The following is a 27455-nucleotide window of genomic DNA, read 5'->3' as shown; positions in this document are numbered from 1 at the left end:
GCTCTGGAATCATTTCCAAATACATACATACATACATACATATATATATCATACATATATATATATATGGCCACACTTGTCTTTTCTAAGCCGCAGCTGTCCACATTGTAGCATGGGATATGACACACAAAGTCACACCATAAACCTTGCAATCCTACCTGCATTCGGTGTGTTCCCAGCATCACTCGTTAGCTTCGATGTGTGAGTCCAGACTCCCTTTTTTTCATCAGAGTTCAACACCTGGTGTGGTCCAAGCAGTCCAAGCAGAAGTTGGACTAATTCTATTATTGTCAAATCAAAACGCAATCGCTACATGAGACTTCAAAATATTTTATATTAATAGTAGCTTTTGTTAATTTTTCAGCACTTTAAGTGTCATGGGAACGGTTGTTCTTTGAGTCCTAAATTTTGCTACATCACTGTTTCAGCTCCAGGTGCCAATAGTCTTATCTGACGCGATGACGTTAGTGGCTTGTTTGTTTTGTGTGTAGTTGTTTGGGAACCTGGCGCTGGATCAGGAGGGAGAGAGCGCCATCAACCATCACAACAACTTCAGAACCTTCATTATGGCTCTCATGCTGCTCTTCAGGTGAGTGAAATACAAACCAAGTAGCATTGGCTACCCTGAAAATGGAAAATGCCATGTGTTGCCACGCAGGAGTGCGACGGGCGAGGCGTGGCATGAGATCATGTTGTCTTGTCTGGGGGGCAAAGAGTGCGACCCGGCCTCAGGGAACACGGAGCTGGAATGTGGCAGCACCTTCGCCTACACCTACTTTGTCTCCTTCATCTTCCTCTGCTCCTTCCTGGTGGGTGTTTCGCTTTTTAGAACCTTTCATTGCGGCACCAAGCACAGTGATAGGGTAGCTAAAGTGGCGAGAGAAGAAAGATGTCCTCCATCATTGTCAGGCGAGCAATGGTTGCGTTCGCTGTGTGCAGATGCTCAATCTGTTTGTGGCCGTCATCATGGACAACTTTGAGTATCTAACCAGAGACTCCTCCATCCTGGGGCCGCATCACCTGGACGAGTACGTAAGGATATGGGCCGAGTACGACCCCGCAGCTTGGTGAGTGTCGCACACACACGCACATCTCCGTCCATGACTTGGAATTGACTATGCTAAGTCGATCAGAAGCAGTGAAACCTGAGGCTCAGAGCTAAACACATCCAAATACACACATCTTTGGGAAAACCGTTCTAAGTCAGTCCGGCAGAGAACAACATCTGCTCCCAAATGACCGCAGTTGACTGTGCTAGTCGATCAGAAGCAGTGAAACCTGAGGCTCAGAGCTAAACACATCCAAATACACTTATGTTTGGGAAAACCGTTCTAAGTCAGTCCGGCAGAGAACAACATCTGCTCCCAAATGACCGCAGTTGACATACGTACTGATGCGCTAACTTCATTTGCCTGTGGAACCTCACTCCATTCACTTTTCTTGCCATATAATAGTGGCTAACCTGCAGACAGGTTAGCAATGTATGTTTCGACACAACACAAATCACATGAAAATGATCACAACGATATCAACACAATTCATAAAGAGGGATTCAACAATCAACCACTTAACGTTAGCAAGCTAGCACGTTTCACATTAAGGTTCCTGATGAGTGTAAATAACATTTTCTTGCAGCATCACATGACGCCAAGAGGGGTTAATATTGTTTCTGTACTTGTTGAATGAACGTAACCCCTCCTCCTCTTCCTCCTGTCCTCTGTGCATGTGAGGAGGTCATCTCTCTCTCTCTCTCCCTCTTTCTCTCTCTCGCTCTCTGCGGTGTAAATCAATGCTCTCTCTTCCTCTTTCTCTTTTGTGTGACGTGTGAAGTACTCCTAACCTCCCTTCCTTGTATCTTTCTTGCAGCGGGCGCATACATTATAAGGATATGTACAGTTTATTGCGAGTTATCTCTCCTCCCCTGGGCCTTGGCAAGAAATGCCCGCATAGGGTGGCCTGCAAGGTTTGGACTGCACCCCCTAAAGCACTTGAACTTACAACGCAACCTGCTCGCCTTTTAAGAGACTGGAATGAATGTCGCTCTTTATCACCTTTTTAAGATGGATTCTTTCCTCCTTCAGCTTTTGTTTCTTATGTTTTGTTGTTTTCAAGGTTTGCATCACTCACTCGTTTTGGGTTCATTTCGCCATCGTGATTACGGGGGTGGCTGTATTTGCATTCAGACGGGACACACACGCCACACACACACACACACCTGTTGACACACACTCACAGCGCAGATAGCGGTGTGCGTGAAGCATGCGGTGATGCACTGCGCTCGCTGTTGTCGGGAAAATGATTTTCATTCCCTCGCATTCCAAAATCAAAGTCCTCATCTTCCACTTCCATTTCTGCTTGCCGTCTAATTTTTGCCTGGACAGGAAACGTTTGGGCCATGTGCATCTTTCTGTTTGGTTGGGGACAGGGTGGGTGGGGCTTATTAACACAGAGACACATTCAAAGGGGGCAGGGCATCAGTGTAGTCACGGCAACAGTCAAGGGAAGCTACCATGTGACCTAACAGGCCCCGTCCACACGAATACGCATATTTTTTGTTTTAAAAAATGCAGCTCCCAGATTTCCAGGGTCCAACACACATCTTATAAAAACTCATTATTTGTTTTGTTTAAGGCGGCACAGCGGACGAGTGGTTAGCGCGCAGACCTCACGGCTAGGAGTCCAGGGTTCAATTCCACCCTCGGCCATCTCTGTGTGGAGTTTGCATGTTCTCCCCGTGCATACGTGGGTTTTCTCCGGGTACTCCGGTTTCCTCCCACATTCAAAAAACATGCTAGGTTAATTGTCGACACCAAATTGTCCATAGGTATGAATGTGAGTGTGAATGGTTGTTTGTCTATATGTGCCCTGTGATTGGCTGGCTACCAGTCCAGGGTGGTACCCCGCCTCTCGCTCGAAGACAGCTGGGATAGGCTCCAGCACCCCCTGCGACCCTCGTGAGGATAAGCGGTAGAAAATGAATGAATGAATACTTATACTTATGTTCATTTTAGAGTCATTCATTTCATTTTCTGTGGCATGTCTCAACAAATTGGTCCCATCCACGACAATGACTCAGCGATTAGCTTGCAGCTGCTGTTTTAGCATTAGCACGCTAATATGGAGGAAATAACAGACCTTTTTTTTTAAATGGCCACATCCCCTCTGTTTGTGTCTCTGTTGTTTTCTTGGGGGGAAAGAATGAACATGTGTGAATGTGTGTGGTTTTTGGGTCAGGAACTTTGGATATTTTGAGGTCTTTTGTCCACCGTGAGTCTCTTTATCGAGCTGCACCGCACAAAACTGGTGTTCGTCGTTAGCTTTAGCAAACAAGGTGCAAGATGCCCGATTTCCTAAAGGATATGTTGCCAGTTTCAGGTTTTAGAAGAGCTACGACGGTCAAACCTCGGTTTTCCACAAGTGTCTTTGGTGTCCGCACAGTATTGCGTGGAACAAACTAGCCTAATTGGCCTGGACTGTATCGATTGGGAAAATCACCTTACAACGCGAGTGCGATAGCTAAATTGATAAAATTGATCAAGAAGGTGTACAGGAAGTTTGCACCAACAGTAAGTTCCAACCATTTGTGATTTTTTTCCATTACTTTCTGCATGTAAAACTTAAAAAATTACCGTCTACCAAATGTATTTTTGGTTAATATTTTTGCATATCCAGAACGGCTTATTTGGCGGTACAGTAATCCCTTGTTTATTGTGGTTAATTGGTTCCAGACCGGGCTGCACGGTTGTTGAGTGGTTAGCACACAGGCCTCACAGCTTGGAGACCTGAGTTCAATTCCACCCTTGGCCATCTCTGTGTGGAGTTTACATGTTCTCTCCGTGCATACGTGGGTTTTCTCCGGGTACTCCGGTTTCCTCCCACATTCCAAAAACATGCTAGGTTAATTGGCGACTCCAAATTGTCCATAGGTATGAATGTGAGTGTGAATGGTTGTTTGTCTATATGTGCCCTGTGATTGGCTGGCGACCAGTCCAGGGTGTACCCCGCCTCTCGTCCAAAGATAGCTGGGATAGGCTCCAGCACCCCCCGCGACCCTCGTGAGGATAAGCGGTAGAAAATGAATGAATGAATGAATATTTTTGTAGTTATGACATAGAAAACCTGTTTTCATTCTTTACAGTCCTCAAGACATGAAATAACACCCCTATAGTCACGTTTACATTTGTTTTTCCCAATATAATAGATATGGTAGTAGATATAATCAGAGGAAAATTAGACATAAATGTGATAACATGGACTCACATGTTAGTAGTTTTAAATGGCTTTACACTGATATTACCCAATATAGTACATGTCTAGTCAGCGTTGTAGCACCTTGTCAGGCGGTGCAGACATGATTGGAGGCTCCTGGTGGACGTGCCGCCTCAGGAACATACTCAGCTGACTGGTCATGACGGCACGGTCAGTCCGTTGGCGCCTACCCGAAGCGCCGCTGTTCTATCCGAGCGTCAAAAGCGGGCCAAGCAGACCCGACCCGAATCCCCCTTTTCTCTTTCTCCTCTTTTCTGCGCAACTCCTCCCTATGATCTCTCCTCTTCAAGCTGCTCTCTTACTCCCTCTTTTACTGAAGGCCAGACTAGGCCACGCCCCCTTCCCTCCTCCCTCGCTCATCCTCTCTATCGCCACAGCAACCACACATCAACAGCGATCCAAAATCAATAACCTTTGTGTATTTGTTTCCCTCCCTCTTCCGTCCCTGTGTCATTTTTGCTTTTTCTTTATGTTCTTCCTCACCTCCGTACCACCCCCCACACCCCCCCACATCCCCCTCATCCTTTATTTCCTTTCCTCTGTCATCATTTATTCTGTCTGTCGGGTGATTGTTTAATGTGTGTGCGGGTGTGTGTGTGTGTGTGTGTGGCCACCCCAGCGGCCGGATCACTTACACAGACATGTATCAGATGCTAAGACACATGTGTCCGCCGCTAGGCCTCGGGAAGAGGTGTCCCGCCCGGGTGGCCTATAAGGTAGACTCGCCCCCTATGACCCTCCCCCGCCCCCAATTTCCTGTCCCTTCTCTTTCCTTCCCTTAACCCCGCCCATCGCGGTGTCCTCCTCCTCCTCACTGTCTGTTATGGTGGTTGTGGTGGTGGTGGTGGTCTTGGTGCGCGCTGTCCTCTTCTTCGCTCTCTCCGAATCTGCCGGGTTGGAGGGGCGGGGCTTCTGTGGTGCAGTGACGTGACAGTGGACTCCTTTTTTTTTCAACTTTTTTTATTTATTTCACCTGCCGTCAGGCCGCAGGAGCGAGGGAACAGAGGAGGGGGGCTATGCCTGTCCATCTGCAACCTGCACGGACGCACTGTACACACATACGCACACACACACACACACACATACACATGTACACATACGTAGAGATGCACACTACAAGCATAACCTTTATGCTCATTAAAGTACATTACATTGGTCATTATGTGCCATTGAATGATATGAATTTGATGTTGTGTATTCACCTTTTAAGTAACGTCAACGCACAATCACACACACTAGTCACTCTGCTTACGATGCGGGTACAGAAGGACCGGCAAGGCCGCCTGTCTTCGGTCCTCTGCTTCTCTGGTTCCTGTGGATGGCTCTGAAGCACTCACGTGCACACACGCACACACACACACAGGCTGACACAAGACAATAATCAGGAGACTTTCTGGGTTTTTGTTGTTTTTCGTTTTTTGTTTTTTTTTTAACCTCGAGGAAACTTGAGTGACGTCGGCTTCAATTTGTGCCTCCGGACCACCAGGATGACCATTCGGGTTTTGCTTCTCTGCACTTTCTGCTCTCTGTGTTTGTCTCTTTGTTATTGTCCTGCCTCTCTCTTTCACCCCGTCCTCAGTGGCATCCAGATTCATTACCGTCACTGCCGAAAAGCGAAGACTAGCAGATCAGCATCTATTGCAAGTCAACGTGCCCTGTTTCTATTTAGTGCTTGGATCTGATTTGATGGTGCTGTTACTGATGGAGGCGGCACAATAAGACACAAGCAAATCCATAAATTCAATAAAGGATCAACTGGATTGCAAAGGATCACAAACACTCTTCTGCTATCCTTCCATCCGTTCATCTTCTTCCGCTTATCCGAGTTAGGGTCGTGTAGTTAAGGGCAAATGTAGAATTACTACAGCTTCTGCCTCGACAGCTTTTGAAAGGAAAACACAGCCACACATGGTGGCATTGGGAACACCGAGGTAGGTTGGATTGCAAGGTTTATAGTGTGCAGTTCCAATCCAGCCTCTTCCATATTACATGTATTATCATGCACAGTAGCAGTGCCGTATTTCACAGTCTGATTGTTTTTTTCTCGAAACAACAAACATTGTCGCTGGAATTCTTGAGTATTGACATTTTCCCACTCACACTTTTTATCTGTAATTTAGCCGTAGCTATAGGCTACTTGCCTAAAATATCTGTTGGAGCCTCTCTCTTGTTTGAATGAGGCTTTTTGTTAAGGCTAGTGTACACCTGCATGCAATGGGATGCAAATTAGCATGACAATGACGGGCCAATGACAAGCTGTAACTGAAGTGTGCGGGGCTGCATGAACTAGTTTTGAACATTTTCCCATGGGGTAAAAATTAGCTCCAAACTAATCGCATTGCTCGTCTGTTTTAGAAGCAAAATGTCACTGTGGTAAAATGTCACATTTGGAGTCCGAAGACGCTAGAGAAGCTAACCGGATAATGCCAGCTAGCTAGCTGCTGCCAGTGTAAAGTAGAGCCAGTGACAGCTAGGCAAAGTGTGTAAAGAAAGATGCAAGAAAAGTTGAACAGCAGTACGTTTGATCCTACACGATGGCATGAATTGGCATAGCCAAGCTGCCAGACTGAAGCCATTGATGTTTTACAGACTAGTTTTGATTCCCGTGGCAATACGGGACAAAGTTCTTCCAATAGTGGCGTTTTGTTGGCCACCCTACATGACACGGCAGACATGTAGGATTTGCTGCTGCACACCGATCCTTCTTTGTGTATTGGCAAGAATCTGGCGATATGATACGTATCACGATACTGTTAACAAGGTGATATTTTTTTGTTTTTCTTGTAGTTAAAGATTATTTCCTGGAAAAATAGAATTACACCAGCAATATACACTTACTAAATACATTTTTATTCCAAAACATTATTCTAAAACAGTATGTTATGCTGTATCACAAACTTTCCTCTGTAAAAACTTAAAGTGTAGCATTTGGATAAATAAAGCTTTAACATCCCGATTTAAATTTACACAAAAAAAACATAAAAAAGCAAATAAATTAAATTATGTCTCAAGAACCTGCTCAAATGTTCACATTCTATTAGCTGTGAAAAAAAGCAGAGTATACAGTCCCTGACTTATCCACCATCAGAACAGTATTTTTGTGGAACAAAGTAACTAACATCATAAAAAGTCATTTTAGGATGCTTGAAATAACCATTATTTAACAAAATTTGAAAAACAAAATACCTGCAATATCACAGTACTACTTTTGTAGTATACAAAAGGACCTTCGCATTGCTTGCTAGCGGAAGGTCCTCATGGTGTCTCGCTAAGTGGACTCGCAGATTTGTCGTGTTTCCCGAATAATTAGGGTCCTTGCCTAATTGACTACATAAGTGCTGCCACCTAACGATCGGAGGTTTAAATTAAAATCAGAAATGCACTTGAATAAATACCATATACAGTCTATGATAAATGCCTAAAAATATCCATATCATACTTTTTAATATCGATACAGTATCGTGGAACAAAGTATCGCAATATATCGCCGAAACGGTATTTTCTTACACCCTGAGTTTATTGGCATGCGTTGATCACGGGTTGTTTACGGAAATTGTCCGATACCGATCCCTACTTAATATCCTTTTCCCCGAGCTGATATTTGTTTGTCGATATTTATTTAACAAGTATGTCGTCCAAAGTTCTCAAAGGTTGTGAATCTGGGTGACTTCCACTTCCACCTTTTGTCCTTTTCTTCCTCCTCTGTCTTTTTCCCTGCGCATCCCTTCTGTCTCGTTCCACTCGTCTGTCAGCAACCAGCCTATGTCTCCATGCTCGAATCCCTCCGCCTGAGCACAATCTGTCTGTCTTCCCTGCACTCTTCTTCTACTGTCTCGCTGAGTATGTCGGTTTGTACCCCCCTCTTAGCCATCTACGGCATTCAGCATCCGTCAAGACATGTCTTCTTCAAGCTGTAGTTCTTAAAAGCGGGCTCGTCGTGATAAGAAATGGTTAAAGATTAGGAATACCAGCCTGGTCAGAAAAGCAGCCCCTCATTTGGTTTATTCCAAGTGATATTCCGTCCATGTCGTTAGTCTCGTCCTTTTGCTCTCGTCCTGTTCTGTCATTTTTAGTCCTCCTTAAGCTCTTTCCACTTTCTTTCCTCCTTCAGTGGTTTTCTAACAAAGCTTCTCCTCACCTTCACCACCCTTTTTTTATCTGTAAACGCATCTCATGACCAAGCTTGAAGTCTCTTACTTCATCCTACCATGTGTCCCCACTTTTGCTTGACCCCCTTCCTGTTACCCTGCAGCACCTCGACAAAAAAAAAAAAATACAATTTTCAACGTCTGGTTGGTCCAAAAACTGAAAAACACAGAGAACATCAATCATCTCTTTATTATTTTCTCTGTTTTGTTGTCTTCTTTTAGGGTTGAATTAACACTTACTAACTCTGACACCCCCCCTTGAAACACTGCACCCGTTTGGCATTGAGAGAGATCTTGACTTGATATTTCATCCAATCACTATTGGAAATCAATGAGACAATCTATTTCAGGAGGATCAATCAATTTGGATTGAGGATACTCTCTTTGCGCGGATGCACAGCTGCTTGTGTGTGAAATTGTGTGTGTGGGGGGCGGGGTAGAGGGCTGGGTGGGTTTGAAGGGTTTAGTTTAAGTAGGGTCTTGCATGCTTTGTGTGTGTCGGGTGGCGGGGTGGTCCACCATGGGGGGTGTTGCATGCCGTTCTTGCACGCTGTGTTGCATGGCCGTGGCCGACGTGGACGATGCCTGCTATCAGTGTTGGCCGATGTTGTTGGCCACCGCCTGCCGTGCAACTGGCCGGGAGCATGCCCACAAAGTCAGCCGCCATCGTACTGCCGTGCTTGTCATCGTGAGTGCCCAACGCTCATGTTCGTAGGTAAACCCGATGGATGGACGCCAACAGGTCCGGATAGCAACAGCAATTCGGGAATCCCTTTTGCCTCGTTCTATCTGGTCGTTTTTTTCCATCGGATTTACCTGACATAGACAGGGAACCTCCTTACTGGTAGGGGGAGCTCTATAGAACATGCCAGAGTTGAAAAATAAAACAGCTGTCTCCTGAAAACAAGCAGAATTCCACCAATGATACTGTTTTTGTTCTCCAGTCAACCTCTTTTGTCTCCAAAGGGCTCCAATTAAGCCTCATCTTAATTGCAGTCTGTGCAGATTATTGTGTGTTAGTGGGATTATTCTAATGTCTTTGTGTGGAACAGCAGAGATGTGTGAATGTGCCACTGCATTCACACATTTAGGGAACATGGGCACAGGTTGGGTCGGAGGCCATTTTGGCTCCGATTGTTCCTTCTCGTGGTTTTCCTTAGCAGCAGAAGGCCCTCCCATTGGCTAGCCGTGCTGTGTCGTCGAGTATCACTGGGACATCAGGAGACACAGGGGCTCACTCGTAGTCGGTGCTCTACCTCCCGGGTAAATGCTTTGGCATTTGCAAGCGCATCCACCCAATTGAAAATGTTCCGCACAGCGTCACATGATCTGTCGGAACTCTGTCGCAAACAGTGTGGTCTGTTTGAGCCGGTGACTACAAATTGGAAAAATAGAGGACATCCCATGTCTATGGAGCTCTCTCAACCGCACCCCCACTCCGCAACCCCAAGCCCACATCAGCCCGCCCGCCCCTCCATGGAGGTTCGGGAATATCTCGGCGAAGACACGCCGTCGTTCTTATGCTCCCATTCTGACTGGCTCTCCACAGAGGCTGCTGCGTATGGACCTGCCCGTGGCCGATGACAACACGGTCCACTTTAACTCCACTCTCATGGCGCTCATCAGGACCGCGTTGGATATCAAGATTGCCAAGGGTAGGACCCAAACGTCCTGATACTTTCCATATCCGTGGAACATTTCTGGATATCACTTGTCAGTACATGTTTTCTTCAGGTTTTAGTAGCAGGTGATAAAACTCCTGACAGACCCAAACTAATCATAAACCACTGGCTAAGACCAATTTTGGTTGGCAAATTTCACTCAGTTTTTTACCGTATTTTCCTGACTATAAGTCGCACTTTTTTTCATAGGTTGGCTGTTCCTGCGACTTATACTCCAGAGCGACTTATAAATGAAAAAACTGTTTATGTTACATAAACACTGGACACCTTTTCTGTTCATGTTTATTCTTTGTGTAGCTGAATAACCATTGTGTTAGCATATCTTACACCTATTCAGCCTGTTCTATATTATATATATATATGTATATATATATTTTTTTATTATTGTTAGAACTTGCCTTCCAAGAGGACGTAATGTCGGTTTTGGTCAAGTAGTTGGTAAAATAAATTACCAGCAAAAATGTGACTTATACTCCAGTGCGACTTATGTATGTTTTTTTTTAACTAATTATGCAATGATGCATTTTTGGCCTTGTGCGACTTAAACTCCGGAGCGACTTATCGTCCAGAAAATACGGTATTTTTCGCATTTTTCACATAGGCGCAGCTAAAACATACCTATGTTCTACTGCTGATTACTAAAGAATTTAAAAAGTTACAATGATTTAATCATAATTTGGAGTGCATGAGAAAGTTCACCTCATTTAGGAACCAGTACAGAATTGCAATAGTCCAGTAAATACGGTACTTTTCTTTTTTTTGACACATTGCCACCAGAAAAGTCTGCTTGACGCTTGGGTGACATAATGGAGGTTGAAGGGGAACTGCACTTTTTGGGGAATTTTGCCCATCATTCACAATCCTTATGTGAAACATAAACACATACACGCTATGATAACATGTAATAGTTGCTGTATCTTGCCATATTTTCATGATTTAATTGTCCATAGGTATGAATGTGAGTGTGAATGGTTGTTTGTCTATATGTGCCCTGTGATTGGCTGGCAACCAGTCCAGGGTGTACCCCACCTCTTGCCCAAAGACAGCTGGGGTAGGCTCCAGCACTCCCGCGACCCTCGTGAGGAAAATTGGTAAAAAAAAGAATGAATGAATGAAAAATTAAACTTTGAACACTTAGCAACAGCCTGAATAGGACAAATGTAACAAAGCTGGTTTTCCGTCTTGTATATGTAACATTCATTGCCGGATGATAAGTGCATGTTAGACATATTAGACGTGTAACATGAAACATAACTGAAACGGTACACAAGTGGACCGAACATGTAAACCGTGACACCTCGTAATCATCCAAGTGCATTAATGCTTTAACTGGGGGCTCTGGAACCACCCAGGTGGTGCAGATAAGCAACAAATGGACGCCGAGCTGCGGAAGGAGATGATGGCCATCTGGCCCAACTTGTCGCAGAAGACGCTGGACCTGCTGGTCACGCCTCACAAGGGTAAGTTGCAGGAGAACCACGGCGTGTGTTTTGCACAACGGTATGTCCGATCACCAACTCACCAAGAGGACAGCTTCTACCAGCCAGTGTCATTCACTGCTTTGCATCCCCTGATCAGGCTACAGCAGCACACTTACATGAATAACATTAAATACACACTAGTCCACTAGTGCAGTGTTTTTCAACCTTTTTTGAGCCACGGCACGTTGTTTTACATTGGAAAACATCACTAAGTCTATAGGAGGAACGAGCTAGGTGTTGCCACACGGACCAATATTACATTGCTCTGCCAGTCTTTACACCACGGACACTCAGTAGCCATGTTTACATGAGGAGTTTTTCTCTTTCCGAATGACTTTTCCGGAAACAATGGTATCCCTGGAAAGGAATATTCCAATCTCGTGTCTACATGCGTCGCTATAATCAACCAGTATAGTCAATGGGGCATTTGTAGTAAAACTTCCCCGAGTTGTTCTTTGTTGGGATAACTCGGTATTGCCAGTTTTTTGTTTGTCCAATCTTGAAATTTAGTTTGGATCAAAAACTTTCCATAGCAGTCCAGTGCCGATTGCTGGCCTCCATTTTTAAAACTGAAGAACGTCTGGAGCTGCGTGTTACGTCATATCTGGGCATGCGATATGATAAATTAAACCAGGAAAGGATCAAATTCAATCTTGCTAATATTTTATAATTAACTCGGTACATATTTTATATAGATACAGTAAACCTTGGATATATCGGATTCAATTGTTCCCACTTGTTTTGTCCGATATAAGCGAAATCCGTTATATGCGTATACCGGAAAATGTCCGTTTTACGCATATATCGGATTTATATCCGGTATATGCGTAAATCGGATTTTATCCGTTATAAAAAGACACTTCCTTGACCATGTTTCCAATGTACCTGGACGCGCAGGCAACGCTGCAAATGACGTCGTATAGCGGCCTGTCACGATTCGGCGAATCGGAGCGCCACGATGCGGCCATCCGATATATGCGAGGGAAATTTAATGGAAATGCATTGGAACGGGACTGGAGATTTTGTCCGAAATAGGCGAAATCCGTTATAAAAAATCCGATATATGCAATGAATTTTTATTGGAAATGTATTACAGAAAAATTGGTTCTTTTTTATCTGTCCGTTGTGAGCGAATTTCCGATATATCCGAGTCCGATATATCCGAGGTTTACTGTATATATTTTCTTTTGACTTATGGACTTATGAATAGCGTATAGAAGGGTTTAGATTGTGTTCCACAGATGGCGCTAATGCACACAAAAGCTGCTTGCCAACCACCAATAAACAACAATAAACAACTCACCCTGACAACTTTCCATTTGAGCGGCTACAAGATACTTCAATCGGATTGGGGAAAGGAATATTCCACCCCTGTTAATCCGATTATAATATATTCATTCGGATTGGCACTATTCTTTTGGAATGAGGTGTATACAAATGTTACATTCTTTCAGTTTGAGCAAATAACCCAAATGCAATTGGAATACTTGGGTCCACGTATACGTGGATTTTGACATATTTGCAAATGGTGATTAATAAATGTTAATTATAAAAAGTGATATTGGGTAATTCCTCACGGCACACCTGACAATTCCTCAAGGCACACTAGTGTGCCGTGGCACAGTAGTTGAAAATCACTGCACTAGTGGAATGACCTACACGTACACTGTCAACATTGATCAATATGTCGACTTCCTGGTCTAGTTTCTGGAAAATTTGGGTTGTGTTCAATGAAACCCATTAGCATGGAGATTTTCATTGATTAAATATAACTGCGATACCACCGCACACATTGCATCACCCATGCAAAGTACATGCTCTCACACACACTGCCACATCCTGCTATCAGGGGGTGCCCACTATAGAAGATCCTCTATAGAAGTCTTTTCACTACAGCAATAAACTAGAGAGTAGCTCTACAAAATGACAAAAGATGAATCGGAACGAGCAGGATATACCAGAACCATGCATGTTCTCCACTCGGCTGCCTGAGTGCATGGAAGTTATCATTTCTTAGTTTCAATGCCTGTAATGTTCTGATCAAGTCCAATCCCGTACTTTGATACTTTCAGCTTCAGTGCTGCAGGTTGTGTCGTCATCCCACTTTCAAGCAAAACATGTCACCCAAACAAAGCTCAATGTTTTTTTCTGATATTTATGTTTCTGTGTCATTATCCAAACTCTGGGGATACATGTCCCAAGTTTTCGGAAAAAAACTGAGCTCCTGTTTTTTCCGGGGACGACGTGACCTGGGGTTTCCATTGTGTTTGAAATTGAAGTGGCGACGTCACCCTCAGCCATACCGCTCAACTTGAAATGCACTTGACGCATGATATGCTATATACAATATTTTTGCAAAATAGTCAGAGACTATTTGTAGTTGCATCGGCATCTGCCTGTGAAAAGACCAATGGCTTTATTGTGTCTGTAGTGGTACAGTGTTGTCAAGATGTATATGTGTGTTGCGTACCAGAGAGTGAGCGGACTTCTGTTTCATTTTTGAACTTATATAATACGAAATGCGATGCTAAAGTCATGTTGTTACTGCATATGATCCAATTTACTTCACCAAAACACAAAGAAGAGGTAATGGTAATGGTTTTATTTCATTTGAACATGCATCATATTACAATTGAATGCATCCCATAATCTGTTCACAGTTCCACATGTCCAAAAGGAGTAGGAAGAAGCAAAGCTTATTAAATCCTACCCCTCCATCTGGTACTTTTACAATCAGTAACTGTTAGATTTGTTCACTTCTTGCTTTCCATAATACAGTTTAAGGTAATTTTTTTTTTTTTTTTAAATAATGTACCTTGTACCGAAGTACGAGGTGATATGACCATACAATGACATAATGGGTACCATAGTAAGGTTAATTGGAAGCAGGCATTAACTGGAATGTGGCTGTTATTCCCTGGATGGTTTTTTTTTATGTTCAAATTCCATCCCAGCCATTTTTCAAAAGACAACCCCTTCAGTACAGGACAATTTTAACTGACTACTGTGTTGTACGGCTATATAAACATGGAACCCACATGTACATATATGCCACAATATGAACAACACTAAAAAATGGTTGTTTTCCATGGAAATAATTATTTTTAAACAAATATAGCACAATGAACTACTGTATTTTCCAGACTATACGCCACAGTTTTTTTCATAGGTTGGCTGTTCATGCGACTTATAAATGAAAAAACTGTTTATGTTACATAAACACTGGACACCTTTTCTGTTTATGTTTATTTTTTGTGTAGCTGAATAACCATTGTGTTAGCATATCTTACACCTATTCAGCCTGTTCTCTATTCTTATATTATTGTTAGAACTTGCCTTGCAAGAGGACGTAATGTCTGTTTTGGTCAAGTAGTTTGTAAAAAAAAAATTACCCGTAAAAAATGCGACTTATACTCCAGTGCGACTTATGTATGTTTTTTTCCAGCTAATTATGCATTTTTGGAATTATACAACTTATACTCCGGAGTGACATTTTTCGTATTTTTCACGCAAGCGCAGCTAAAACATACCTATGTTAACTAAAAGAAACGAAAGAATTGAAAAAGTTACAATGATTTAATCATAATTTGGAGTGCATGAGAAAGTTGACCTCATTTAGGAACCAGTACAGTATATTGTTTAAACGGTGTAGTTCACCTCTGCTTGGTTTTGCCAATGGAACAGAATGTCCCTCACCCACTGGTGGCAACATTCTTGTGAACTGGTGATTTTGATGTCTTGTCCCCCACTCCCATCCCCCCCACGGCTCAGGGTCCCATCTCACTCGGGTCTAATCTTCCAGGGTAACTTGTCATTTTCTCAGCAGCCACAGACTTGACGGTGGGCAAAATCTACGCCGCCATGATGATCATGGAATACTACCGACAGAGCAAGACCAAAAAGCTGCAGGCCATGCGAGAGGAACAGGTAGACTGGACCCTGACGATAATAAGTCCTCATCGGGCTTCCCATTTGGCGGGACACAGCGTATATTCGTATAAGTTTGTGTTCTACATGTTGGTATACTTTTAAGGAGTCCTACCCAGATTCTCACCCTGTCACCATGTCTCTCAATCTTTACTGGCATGCTACCTTAAATCCGCATCCTGTTTGTTGCCGAGTTTGCTAGGCTTATCGCACCTTTTTTGTTCCCAAGGCTTATTGGAAATCACCTTTTTGTATATGGAATCACAAATATGCTCTGTTATAGTGTATGATAATGTCCTCACCTGTGATTATACCCTCTTCCCGTCACCCCCAACCCCTCACCTCCTCCACTGTGTGTACTCACACTCGGCCATTTGTACCATGCTGGACTCATTCTCTCCTTCCCTCCCCTGGCCCCTGCTGGCCTGCATTCACATTGATTATTCGAGCCAGGCTCCTTATTTTGAGTATTTTTTGTGATTTCCACCCATTACCGTCACTCCATGACTCGGCTAGGTTGCGTACTTGCATGTTCGTGTGCATGGAACCGTGCCGGACCCAACTGTAGACCATTTGTGCCGAAGGAAAGGAAGCACGGCACGAGATGTACCGCCTTGATTTCAGTCATTTTCACATTTTGCACCGTGTCATGCCAAAATCCTGCCAGGGGATTTCTGGCCTACAGAGTAAAGAGATGCATTTAGTTGATGTTAGTGGGACAGTCAATACTGTACTTTATGTTGGTATGCTCCTGAATGCAAGCATCCTGTTGGACTGAATGGACGCTCGCACAGCATTTTCACTTGAACCTCCTTTCCACCAAGCGCTACACTTCAGCTGTAAAATTGCCAAATCCTGACCTGCCTTATGTTTGAGCATAGAGGCAAGGGCTGTCCAAGGCTGTCCAAGGGCTGTCCAAGGACAGTCCAAGGGTTGTCCAAAGGCTGTCCAAGGGCTGCCCAACGGGTGTCCACGGGCTGTCCAAGGACTATCCACGGGTTGTCCAAGGGCTCTCCAAGGGCTGTCCAAGGGCTGTCCAAAGTGCGGCATACAGCGTGTTGTAAAAATAGAATTTGTTTTTTTAAACAGTAACATTTGAACAATCAGCAGTAATTTTACAATGATAAAGTCAAAATATTGAGAGAAAAAGTTGTAACCTAACGAGAAAAAGTCATAATTTTTACGACAATAATGTCATCGTATTATGACTAAAAACGTTTGTTCTTTTTTTCCAATCGTAATATTAAGAGAAACAAACAAAACCTATAAAGTCGTAATTCCTGTCCCTTGGGGGGAGCATGACAGAATATAACTGAGAAGCGATGCATAGCATCAACCTGTGATTATTTTTTTTGCCCACCTGCCCAACCTTTGGGACACTTTCTTTCAAAGGAGTGTCGTGGCCACATCACCACAGATCGAGAAGAAAAGCTGGAACCCACTTGGGTCCGTCCGTTCATTTTCATGTACAGTAAACCTCGGATATATCGGATTCAATTGTTCCCACTGGTTTTGTCCGATATAAGCGAAATCCGTTATATGCGTATACCGGAAAATGTCCGTTTTACGCATATATCGGATTTATATCTGGTATATGCGTAAATCGGATTTTATCCGTTATAAAAAGGCACTTCCTTGACCATGTTTCCAATGTACCTGGACGCGCAGGCAACGCTGCAAATGACGTCGTATAGCGGCCTGTCACGATTCGGCGAATCGGAGCGCCACAATGCGGCCATCCGATATATGCGAGGGAAATTTAATGGAAATGCATTGGAACGGGACTGGAGATTTTGTCCGAAATAGGCGAAATCCGTTATAAAAAATCCGATATATGCAATGAATTTTTATTGGAAATGCATTACAGAAAAATTGGTTCTTTTTTATCTGTCCGTTGTGAGCGAATTTCCGATATATCCGAGTCCGATATATCCGAGGTTTACTGTATAACTTTTTAGATGGCAAATATACATAAGACAATTCAGACTTTTTGTTTGGGAAAAAATAACGTTGATATTCAGGCTAAAGATTCCAAATGAGGTTAGATCCATACCACACTTTAACGACCAGCAAAAGGTTCTGAAATGCGGTACAAGTCAATGGAAAAAAAATGCCAACCTGTATAGAAGCATACTGCTTGGTGAAATCAGAGGTTTAGTCAACCTGTCCGTCCTTCCATGTTTGAGCTCATTTCAGTCATTTGTCCTTTATCTTCTGGTCTGTCTCCTCTCGACCTGTCCGCTATCTGTGTTGTCACGCTAACGTCTGCCTTTATTCCTCCAGGAAGTGGTGGGATCTCCTTATTTGGTCAGTCCAGCTCTACTTTGGCTCAGCAGATCATTGTGTCATCCGTCAGTCAGTGTGACTGATGTGTTGTTTGTTTGGGTGTCGAGTGGTTCTCACTGTGACCAGTGGATCCTGATGTGATCAGATAATCTATCCCAGGACCGGTCGGTTGATACATAGGCCACTGACGTGAAGTTGTGATTCTGTTCCATAAAGATCCTGAGCCATTTCCCTCCTGGGAACAGGGAACGACTTAAAACAGCCTGCAGCAGCCAAATTGGTGTCATTAATAGTGTTTTGATAAAAAATGAGTGGTTGCAAACCTCCTGTTGTTTGAGTCAGGGGAAGTGTTCTTGTTCTTTGATTGGTGATGCATGCGGCTTTCAACTCATTGTAGTCATTGCAGGCAGTAAGCAGGCAAACTTTAAGTCAATCCGGAAATGCCTCTTCACAGTATGTCACAAACGTGAGTACGGTCCTCACATTTCAGCAAATATTTTATTATATCTCGCCAAGGGACAACTGTATCACAGAGCGGTCCAGTAGACTTGTACTATCCACTGAACGAGTCAACACACAGCCAGCCAGACTGTGACGCTATGAAGAGCGCCTTGCAGTAAATCAATGTTTCTTTCAAAGCTGTATACTCTAACATAGTCGCTGCAATAAATGACTTTCAGCAATATAATTTTCAGTGTTAATAAATTAGAGCTTGGGTAACATTTTTAAAAAAACGTTCTAAATACGGTTTTGGTGGTTCTGGCTTGAACGATTCCCTGGGCGGATCGACACTGTGGCTTTGACTTTGACTTTTGCTGATTCGTTGACACATTAACAGCACACAAGGCTAAATCAACTCATATTTATTTCATATTTTCAAAGAGAAATAGCATTGTTGAGGCTCTTGGTCTGCAATATAATTAATCTGATATCATAGTAACAATAAATGGGTTTATTTTTGAGCAATTTTTTAATTAATTTTTAAATTAATTTTTTCACCTTATAATTAACATGAGAGCTGCACGGCGGTCTAGTGGTTAGCACGCAGGCCTCACAGCTAGGAGACCTGAGTTAAATTCCACCCTCGGCCATCTCTGTATGGAGTTTGCATGTTCTCCCCGTGCATGCGTGGGTTTTCGCGGGTACTCCGGTTTCCTCCCACATTCCAAAAACATGCTAGGTTAATTGGCAACTCCAAATTGTCCATAGGTATGAATGTGAGTGTAAATGGTTGTTTGTCTATATGTGCCCTGTGATTGGCTGGCCACCAGTCCAGGGTGTACCCCGCCTCTCGCTCGAAGACAGCTGGGATAGGCTCCAGCATACCCCCGCGACCCTCGTGAGGATAAGCGGTAGAAAATGAATGAATGAACATGAATGTAGGAACGTTTCAGGAAAGTATCAGTTCCACACTAAAACAGTTTTTTATGAAAACATACATTTCAAGCATAACTCGCCCGAAGACAGCTGGGATAGGCTCCAGCACCCCTGCGACCCTCGTGAGGATAAGCGGTAGAAAATGAATGAATGAGTATTAATAAATAGATTTATTTTTCTTTCCCCCTCCGCGCCGCTCCCTGGAGAAATTGCCCCCGTAGCTAGAAACGCTACTGCATGAAACATCAAAGTGTGGCCCCTGCATTCTTTGATTTTCAGTAGGCAGCCCTAAGTGGGCAAAGTTTGGGCGGCCATGTTCTATAGTATAATCCCTTCACAAGATCTTTGCTGAAATGTGAGAACCGTTCTTCCTCTTGTGAAATACTGTATTTGCTGTCTGGTGATCTGGTCCATGACACAAGATGGTACCTCACCAAGTTCCCCTTTGACGTCAAGTCGTTGTGAGTAAAGTACCGTGGGTTCTCGTGGGGCAACTTCACCATCTCGGCCGCCGGCAGCCACGTGCCTGCTGATGGCGCCCCCGTGTGGCTGCATGCTGCGACCGCATCCTGTGTTCGTGTCTGTCTTGTCTGCACCCCCCCCCCCTCGAGTGTGCCTGATGCCAGCCCGTAGGCCATGTCGTGTATCTCACACAGAACCAAACACCGTCAATGTTTAAGCGCATGGAGCCGCCCTCTGAGGGAGGGGGAACCGATGGCCAGGGGGGGCAGGGCCTCAACGGCCTCCCTGGCACCCAGCCAGACAACATCAACAGCATGTAAGTAGGGATGGACTTGCTGATTGGTTATGTGATACACAATAGACAGTCTTTATTTGAGTGTGTGTATGTGTTTACCAGACCTTCTGAAGGTGGCATGACCGAGAGCCCTTCGTGGATGACGACCAAAGCCCAGGAGATGTTCCAGAAGACGGGTAACTGGAGTCCGGACAGACCTTACCCTGATGATCTCCATGACAACCGGCACAACCCGCAGGTATGACGAGCGTTATTTTGCTTGGACGTAATGGCAACTGTCCAAATGGTAGGAATCTACTGCTTCTACTTGATTTTCATACAGTAGATCTCTTTGGTTTGGAATGATATCAGATGCTAATGGAGGTGAAAGTGGAACCTTGAGGTTCTTCTGTGGTTATTGTGTGAATGCTGAGGGGAAAAAATATTCCTGACATTACGTATTTGGACGTTTTCTAAGATGATTGTTCTGGTGTCATTTCTTGTCCCTTCAGTTGATTCATTGGCATTTCCAGTTTGTCGCCGGTGTTCACCTATAAGGAAATTTACATTTGTTATATATTGTTGAGCGTTGACGCTTATTTGCACTGAGCACATGCAAAAGCTTGGTTTCCTGCAGTGGCGTTCCCAAACATTTCATGTGAGTTCTTCAGTGTGGCAGTAGAGTAAAGATGGAGGGTAGTCACAATGCCGTGTCTGATGTTGAAATGCAGTATTTGTCATATACACGTTTTTTATGCAGACAGAGGAGGTAGTGAGTACTCCAGAATTTGGAACACTTGCAGGAATTAGTTGCACAAACTGCCATGGCTTGATCAGCCTCAATTTCTGTAGAACAACTTTACATTTTTCTTCGATGATGGGTTTATTTGCCCCCATGTTTTTAATAGTTGTGTTTTTTGTGGGTTTTTTTCTCTTTAGTTTTCTTTTTTATTCATTTTTCCTGTGAAGCACCTTGTGAAATGGAAAGTGCAATATAAATTTTATTTATTATTATTATTATTATTGTTTTCTCTTGAGTTTTCTTTTTTATTCATTTTTCCTGTGAAGCACTTTGTGAAATGGAAAGTGCATTATGAATTGATTTTATTTTTATTATTAATATTATTATTATTATTATTGTTGTTGACCCATTTTGGGGTCCCTGAAACAGGCCTTTTTGGATCTGAGATACACATTATTTTTCAGTTTTTGGTAACCTTGCATTTTCCTTTAAAGGGTACCTATTATGCCCTTTGTATTGAGTTGTGGACTCCTATAAAGCAGCTACACACAATAACCCGCACAGAAAACTTTCTAGCTTTCTAGATTTCAAGCTATTCATTGGACTTGAATTTTAACAAATAACTGGAAAATTAGGCTGTTTTAAAACTTTTGAGCAATACTCTACAGGTCATTTATAAATGCCTTGAGTTGGGCTGTCCTTGGCCAGATTGAGGCCTTCTGGAGTATATTATTTGGGGGTGCAGCTGTACCATTACACCACCAGTTTCAGATCACTCATCTCTTTTTTTCCCTTGGGCTGACTTGGTGCATTATGCCTCACTACAGAGATGCACACAACCTTTGCACATTTGCCTTGCTCAAAATGGAGGCCCCCCAAAGCCCATGGGGGCTGCGCACAGTAAGTGTTCTGCGTGTCGGCAGGGGTGGCTCTGATGGTTTGCGTTGCAATGTCAGAACGTCCTAAGACCAGTGTATGTTGCTAAATATGGATTTGGAAGCAAAGTCGAGAAAATGAAAATATTTCAAATTGGTTAACATGGAAGCTTGGTTGGTTTGCTATTTTATGCCTAAAACGTAAACACACAATTGTCACCATTTCACAACCTTAACCTTTTATTTGGAGGGCGGAGTGATTTCTTGATGATAAAAGCTGTAAGACTCCGAACACACTTGCGCTGTTGAGCCACTGGTAAGAAAGGCTGAGGTTTAGTCCATTTTGGGGGGAGGAGCTCATTTTGACGACGCTAGCTTTGCTCGTATTCTTACAAATTGCACTTTTAATGACACAGTTTATTTGCACAACGCCTGTTTGTGTAAATCAAAACAACTGTTGTCATTTACCAAACACGGAACTTTTTTTTTTCTCAAGAAATCACGTCAACAAAGCACCTCAATCTCTCACTAGCGACCCCCCCCCCCCCACCCCCTTCACTTTCTCCCTCCATGGTCACGCCTCCTCTCGTTGTCTTTTTCCAGAAGGTAGAGATGAGGGAGATGGGGCGGGACGGGTACTCAGACACCGAGCCCTATCACACAGTGGATGGGCATGGGCGGACCCTCTCCATGCCCCGCCTCACGGCAGACAACCAAGTGAGCACCTCCATCCCACCGCCATCTTTTGCTTAGCACCGCCCCTTTTTCTGCTCACGATGATGTGAATTTTGAAGTCTCACCATCTCTCTGAATGTGAAAAATATTGTACATTTTTAACCAGTGGCGTCATTAGGCCTATTTAAAATAGGCATATAAAATGTTCTTACGCCCCCTTAAATAATTTTATATTTTTTATTGATTTTTAAAATTATTTTTTATTGATTTTTTTTTTTACAAAAAAAAAAATCTCTGACAAATTTCATATAATAGGGCAAAAGCAGGCTAATAAGAAAGCCAATAAGCAGGCTAATACTAGCCTACTACTACTGCTAGTAGTAGTAATAATCAGAAGAAGAATAATGATGATAGTAATAATAGGCTAATTAATAATATAATAATGATTATTATATAATCACTGTCCACTAGACAGAATGGTTGCAGAGCTTGAGCAGTGGTTTTGCTTGCTTGCTTGTTTTGAATGTGTGTACTTGTGTAAATTTAATGGTGGCCTAAAACAATTGAGTATCTCTACTAAATCGTCCAAAAGTGGGAAAATTATATCCTGGTTTTTGGTCATTATTTATTAATTTTTTTAGATTTTTTTTTTTGGGGGGGGGGGGGGTTGCTCTACTATATTCATTCATATCCTGTGCATCTCCAGGGGGCTAAGCCCTCCCTGTCCTCAGAACCTAGTGACGCCCCTGTTTTTAACGTAATTTCGACTCTTTGGACAACATGCTTTGAGGTGAGACTTAAAATTCACCTGCGTCTTCCTGCTCAACACCCCTCCCCACCCATCACCCCTTTCTCATCTGCTGCTGCTCCGCAATGAGCTGTAAGGCGTAGCTGCACGTATACCTCCCCAGACAAATAGATAAGAAATAGAAAAAGTATGCAAAAAAAAAAATTCTTTTCTCCATTTCCATCTGACCTTGTTTCCATCGCTTCTGTTCAAAGTGTGGCCATGACCGTGCCACCTCGAATGAACTAGTTTCCCCATAGAAATAATGCAAAAAGTTCCATAAAGCCTTATTAAGTGTACAGGCAATGTAAGGGACAAGTGAGGAAATGTTGACCTAATTCTCGTCAAATGCAAAACTTAGTTCATCCTTCGCTGCTCACTGACATCTCAAAGTTTGTGTGAATTTTTACCCATAATGTTTTGGTTGCACTTTGAATTGTACGACCTCAGGTGTGTTTGACGTTAAAGGTTCCACTGTGCGTGTGTGTGTGTTTGCGCACTTGCCTTCCTTTGGATAACCGTGTTCTTTCTGTCTCCTCTGTTCACTTCCTTGCTTCCTCACCGTTTCATCACCTTGTTGCCTCCTCCCTTCTCTGGTTGTGTGTGCTACACTTCTGCTCTTTTTTTGTATCGTTTGTATCGTGTGTGTGTGTGTGTTCCAGCGGAGGAGACACAGACCTCGTGGAAATAACCTGAGTGTATGTACCCTCTACATTTTGCCGCCTCTCTGTCACAAAGCTGCTGATGTGCATCAAAGTTCAACGTTGGAGATTGTCGTCACGTGCACGCTGACGTGGGCGCTCTTATAGATGGGGTTGAACTGCAGCAGGAACAGCTGGTTCAGGACCTTTTGCTTTTATTTGCTCACCGCGTTGTGTTATGCTTCATATACAGTCATGGGGAAACTGGCTAGACCACCCTTGCTCCTTTAGTGTCTTGTTTGTTTTAATTCCTGGTTCAATTAAAGGTAGATTTGCTTGTGCAAACCTAATATCGACAACAAAAACACCTCATAAGAGTTTAAATTAAGTGCTGATTGCCATGGTTTTCTTGATCATAAGCAAAATCACTTAAATGGTCCATGACATTATTTATTTTCTTAAACATGTTATTTGTAATAATGTCCTACATTGTCAGATTTTTCCTAGCGAATGATCAATTCCAAAAAAGTGGCATCAACCATGATGAGCTAGATCTAGCTGTCCAGCCTCGTTTCCGGAAGTGACTCTATCGTAGTGCCATTGCAATACTGTACATATTACTGTTATTATATACTGTCACATCCATACTGTTTATAATCTGTATAATCTACAATAGCCATATTATAGTCATTTATATCCCTGTACATATCCTCACTGTATTATAGTCATAGCCTGTTATAGTTTTTTACATAGATCTGTCCATTTTTTTCTACATTTACTTACTACTAAGGTACTTATAAAATTGCACTTCTGGTTGGATGCTAACTGCATTTTGTTGCCCTGTACCAGCGACATGAGCAATAACAATAAAGTTGAATCTAATCTAATGTAATCACTCAGCTACACAAACATAGCGGAGTACGAAGCAGAAGATGCTCACGGTGGTTATAGCGAAGATCTGAGCCATGTGGCAACAGTTTTTCGAGGAGAAAAGAAGGAAGAAACAGGAAATGGAATAAAGAACTTGCAGAACATGGACTTGAACTGAAGATTGGTCACCTTCAAAACATGTAAAAAAATTTTTTTTTAAAAAGTAACGTTGGAAAGGCGTCAGGTTTCAGCATCTTTGTCAGCTAATCCAGCTGGATACTGACCCATGTTCACAAAACAGTCAAGTGTGAAAAGTCTTTTGCTGGTAGGGAATCAGGAAGTCCAACCACTTGTGCCCGATGGTGGCGTCTTTAGGAATTGGAAACAAATGTGGCTTTCCAATGAGCCATTGCTAGAAACGTAAACAGAGAAGCAGAGCTTATTTGGCTTACAGCCACGCCCATATAAGGAAGTCCATTCCTCTGTGACAGTTTTCGTCTGAATACAACATTCTAACATTCTAATGTATAGGTCAGAAAAATGGAAAAAGCATCATAAGTTCTCTTTAACAGATATTATTGTGGTTATAGTTTGCAGTAATGTACGACTGTACATACATACCTAATATTTACGTAGATATAGCTAAACATATTCCCCAAACCTACAGCTGTGATTAGCCCCCAAAATTCCAAATATAAATATATGATTATGCAGTAATAAAAAGAGGCAGGCTTGGATGGTGGGCTTCCATGTGATTTGTCAGCCCTTCACATCCTGTATTAATCACATACAGTAAAGTCTCGTTATATCGATATCAGTTATAACGAATTACTGCTTATTATGATACTATTTTCATTTCCTGGCAAATTTCTAGTCTTTTATGATATAATTAGTTCCGTTAGTACGATACCGGTTACTACAATGCCCTTTTCATCTCCCGCCAGCCAATTTGGTCTGCTTATATCGATACAAAAGCAGCTTAAATCAATCTTTGCTTAAGGATTTCAATACCAAAAAAGAACACGGCGAACGGCTAAAAAGGCTAATAAAACGGCGAACGGCTAATAAAGTTGACTGGAAGCAGCCGTTCGCCGTGTTCTTTTTTGGTATTGAAATCCTTAAGCAAAGATTGATTATAGTTCTATACTATAGAACAATGTCGAGTGCATTATTGCCCACTTTTAATGCAGTTCGGCGCAGGATCGGATATATCGACAGTCCGGTTATATCGATATTTTTTCCGACTCCCGACAATATCGATATAACGAGACTTTACTGTACTTGTATTTCTCACCAACTTAAACATCTGAGTGACACTACTGCAGTGAGCCCCACCCATCCAGTGCGCCACGCTCTCCAAATCAAGCGCCTCCGCTTCTATTCTTTCTTCTTCTCATCTCGTCAGCTTCTCTGTCATGTCTCTCTTTGTCTTAGTGTCCCATCGACCTCTCTTCGCTCTCCTTTGTTTGCTTGTCACGGGGGTCCCCTGAGTCGTGCTTGTCGTGCAGCATCGGTGTTGCTCTCAAATGCGTGTTGCCTGTTGCATCATGGCAGAGCGGCTCAGAAAGAACTAACGCATGGACGCCAGAGAAGGGGGGGCAGGTTTTAGCGTGAGCGGCATGTCATGGGCGGTGCATGACGTGGTGGAGTCTCGTTGTGGACCATCAGGATAACAAAGTTTGAAGAGTTTGTTAGATGCGTATGTAGCTTTAGTGTGGTAGCGTGGAGTCCCAAACATGGCCGCCTTGCAGGAACGTGCCATAGGCTCTTGTGCCTTGTGCATGTCCAGGCATGATGTCCTTCATGCTTGTTCTCCTCCCCCTTCGTCCCATCCCGCGTTGTGTCTGCTGAAGATGCATGGTTTCGTTCGCCTGCTCCACCAAAGCCCGTTCTGTTGCATTGGTTCCGTTCGTGCGAACCGCTGCCTTGGGTTGTACCCAGTGAAGCCATTTTCGTACCCGGATGGGTGCACACATCAATTACAAGTTGAGAATGCTAGAATGTTCTGGTTGGGTTAACAAACACCCATCTGCGCACCGTCGATCACTAACTGCGCCAAAATTCACCCATGGACATATCTACTCTTTGTGCCCACCTTCAGACCATCACAGACACCAGCCCCATGCGGCGCTCCACCTCCAGCCTGGTCCACGGGCGCACGGGTCGGGGCGTGAGGCTGGACGACTACTCCCTGGAGAGGGTGGTGTCGGAAGAAGGGCGGCATGGCCGCAGGCACAGGGACCGGAGTCACCGGACCTCCCAGCGTTCGCTGACGAGATACACCGACGCCGACACGGGTGAGTCAATCAAGAAACATCACGGTCTTGGTCCAGTTCTCTGAACTGTGGTACAGATGGAAATGGTAAATCCCGATGCGTTATGGAAGGCGACACGGTAAACAAACTTGTTTTTGCTCTTCTTCACATTCTGGAAATACCATGCAGTACCCAATAAAGTGTTTCTGTAACCATAACATACCAAACTGAAACTGGCCAGAATTGAAGCATGAAGGTACCACAGATACTCTTATTGGTATTTGTGAGATTTTGCAGCTTGGGATAATGTTGTCACGGAAACTTGTCCTGCTTGAGGTTGCAAGGGGTACAGAAAAATCCATCCATCCATTTTCTTCCGCTTATCTGAGGTCAGGCAGCAGCCTAAGCAGCTTCCCGGCTGCTTTGTCCTGATCCTCACAGCGGATCCTTAGGCGTTCCCAGGCTAGTTGAGAAACATAGTCTCGTCAGCCTTCCCTGAGGTCTCCCACCGGTCGGACATGGCCTGAAAACCTCCCAAGGGAGATGTTCAGGAAACTTGCCTCACCTGGCTCCTCTCAATGCCGAATGGCCGTGGCTCTACAACGAGTTTCTTCCCGGATGACAGAGCTTCTCAACCGATCTTTGAGGCCCAGCCACCCAACGGAGGAATCTAATTTCACCCATTGGAGTAATGAAGGAATTGA

The 27455-nt window shown here is 43.5% G+C and overlaps 1 protein-coding gene across 16 annotated transcripts in view; it reads left to right on the top strand.

The window, feature by feature from the left end:
* cacna1ab (calcium channel, voltage-dependent, P/Q type, alpha 1A subunit, b) overlaps positions 1-27455 on the top strand; it is a 90906-nt gene that overhangs the window by 60241 nt on the left and 3210 nt on the right. For 3 of the 16 annotated variants that reach the window (XM_058065323.1, XM_058065315.1, XM_058065311.1), the window contains 13 exons: positions 492-589; positions 659-809; positions 940-1067; positions 1867-1963; positions 9967-10072; positions 11452-11559; positions 15404-15507; positions 17791-17814; positions 19827-19948; positions 20030-20165; positions 22127-22240; positions 23648-23683; positions 26598-26793. In XM_058065323.1, coding sequence (XP_057921306.1) covers positions 492-589; positions 659-809; positions 940-1067; positions 1867-1963; positions 9967-10072; positions 11452-11559; positions 15404-15507; positions 17791-17814; positions 19827-19948; positions 20030-20165; positions 22127-22240; positions 23648-23683; positions 26598-26793 — 1420 coding nt within the window. Of the gene's footprint in view, positions 1-491; positions 590-658; positions 810-939; positions 1068-1866; positions 1964-4888; positions 4986-9966; positions 10073-11451; positions 11560-15403; positions 15508-17790; positions 17815-19826; positions 19949-20029; positions 20166-22126; positions 22241-23647; positions 23684-26597; positions 26794-27455 lie in introns of all 16 variants that reach the window. The other 13 variants (XM_058065327.1, XM_058065317.1, XM_058065326.1 and 10 more) reach the window with 11 other exon arrangements.

Source organism: Doryrhamphus excisus, chromosome 1 (genome assembly GCF_030265055.1).
Source record: "Doryrhamphus excisus isolate RoL2022-K1 chromosome 1, RoL_Dexc_1.0, whole genome shotgun sequence".
In the NCBI taxonomy this organism is placed as follows: domain Eukaryota; kingdom Metazoa; phylum Chordata; class Actinopteri; order Syngnathiformes; family Syngnathidae; genus Doryrhamphus; species Doryrhamphus excisus.
The sequence above is the reverse complement of the archived record's forward strand: the minus strand, read 5'-3'. Positions and strand labels throughout refer to the sequence as shown.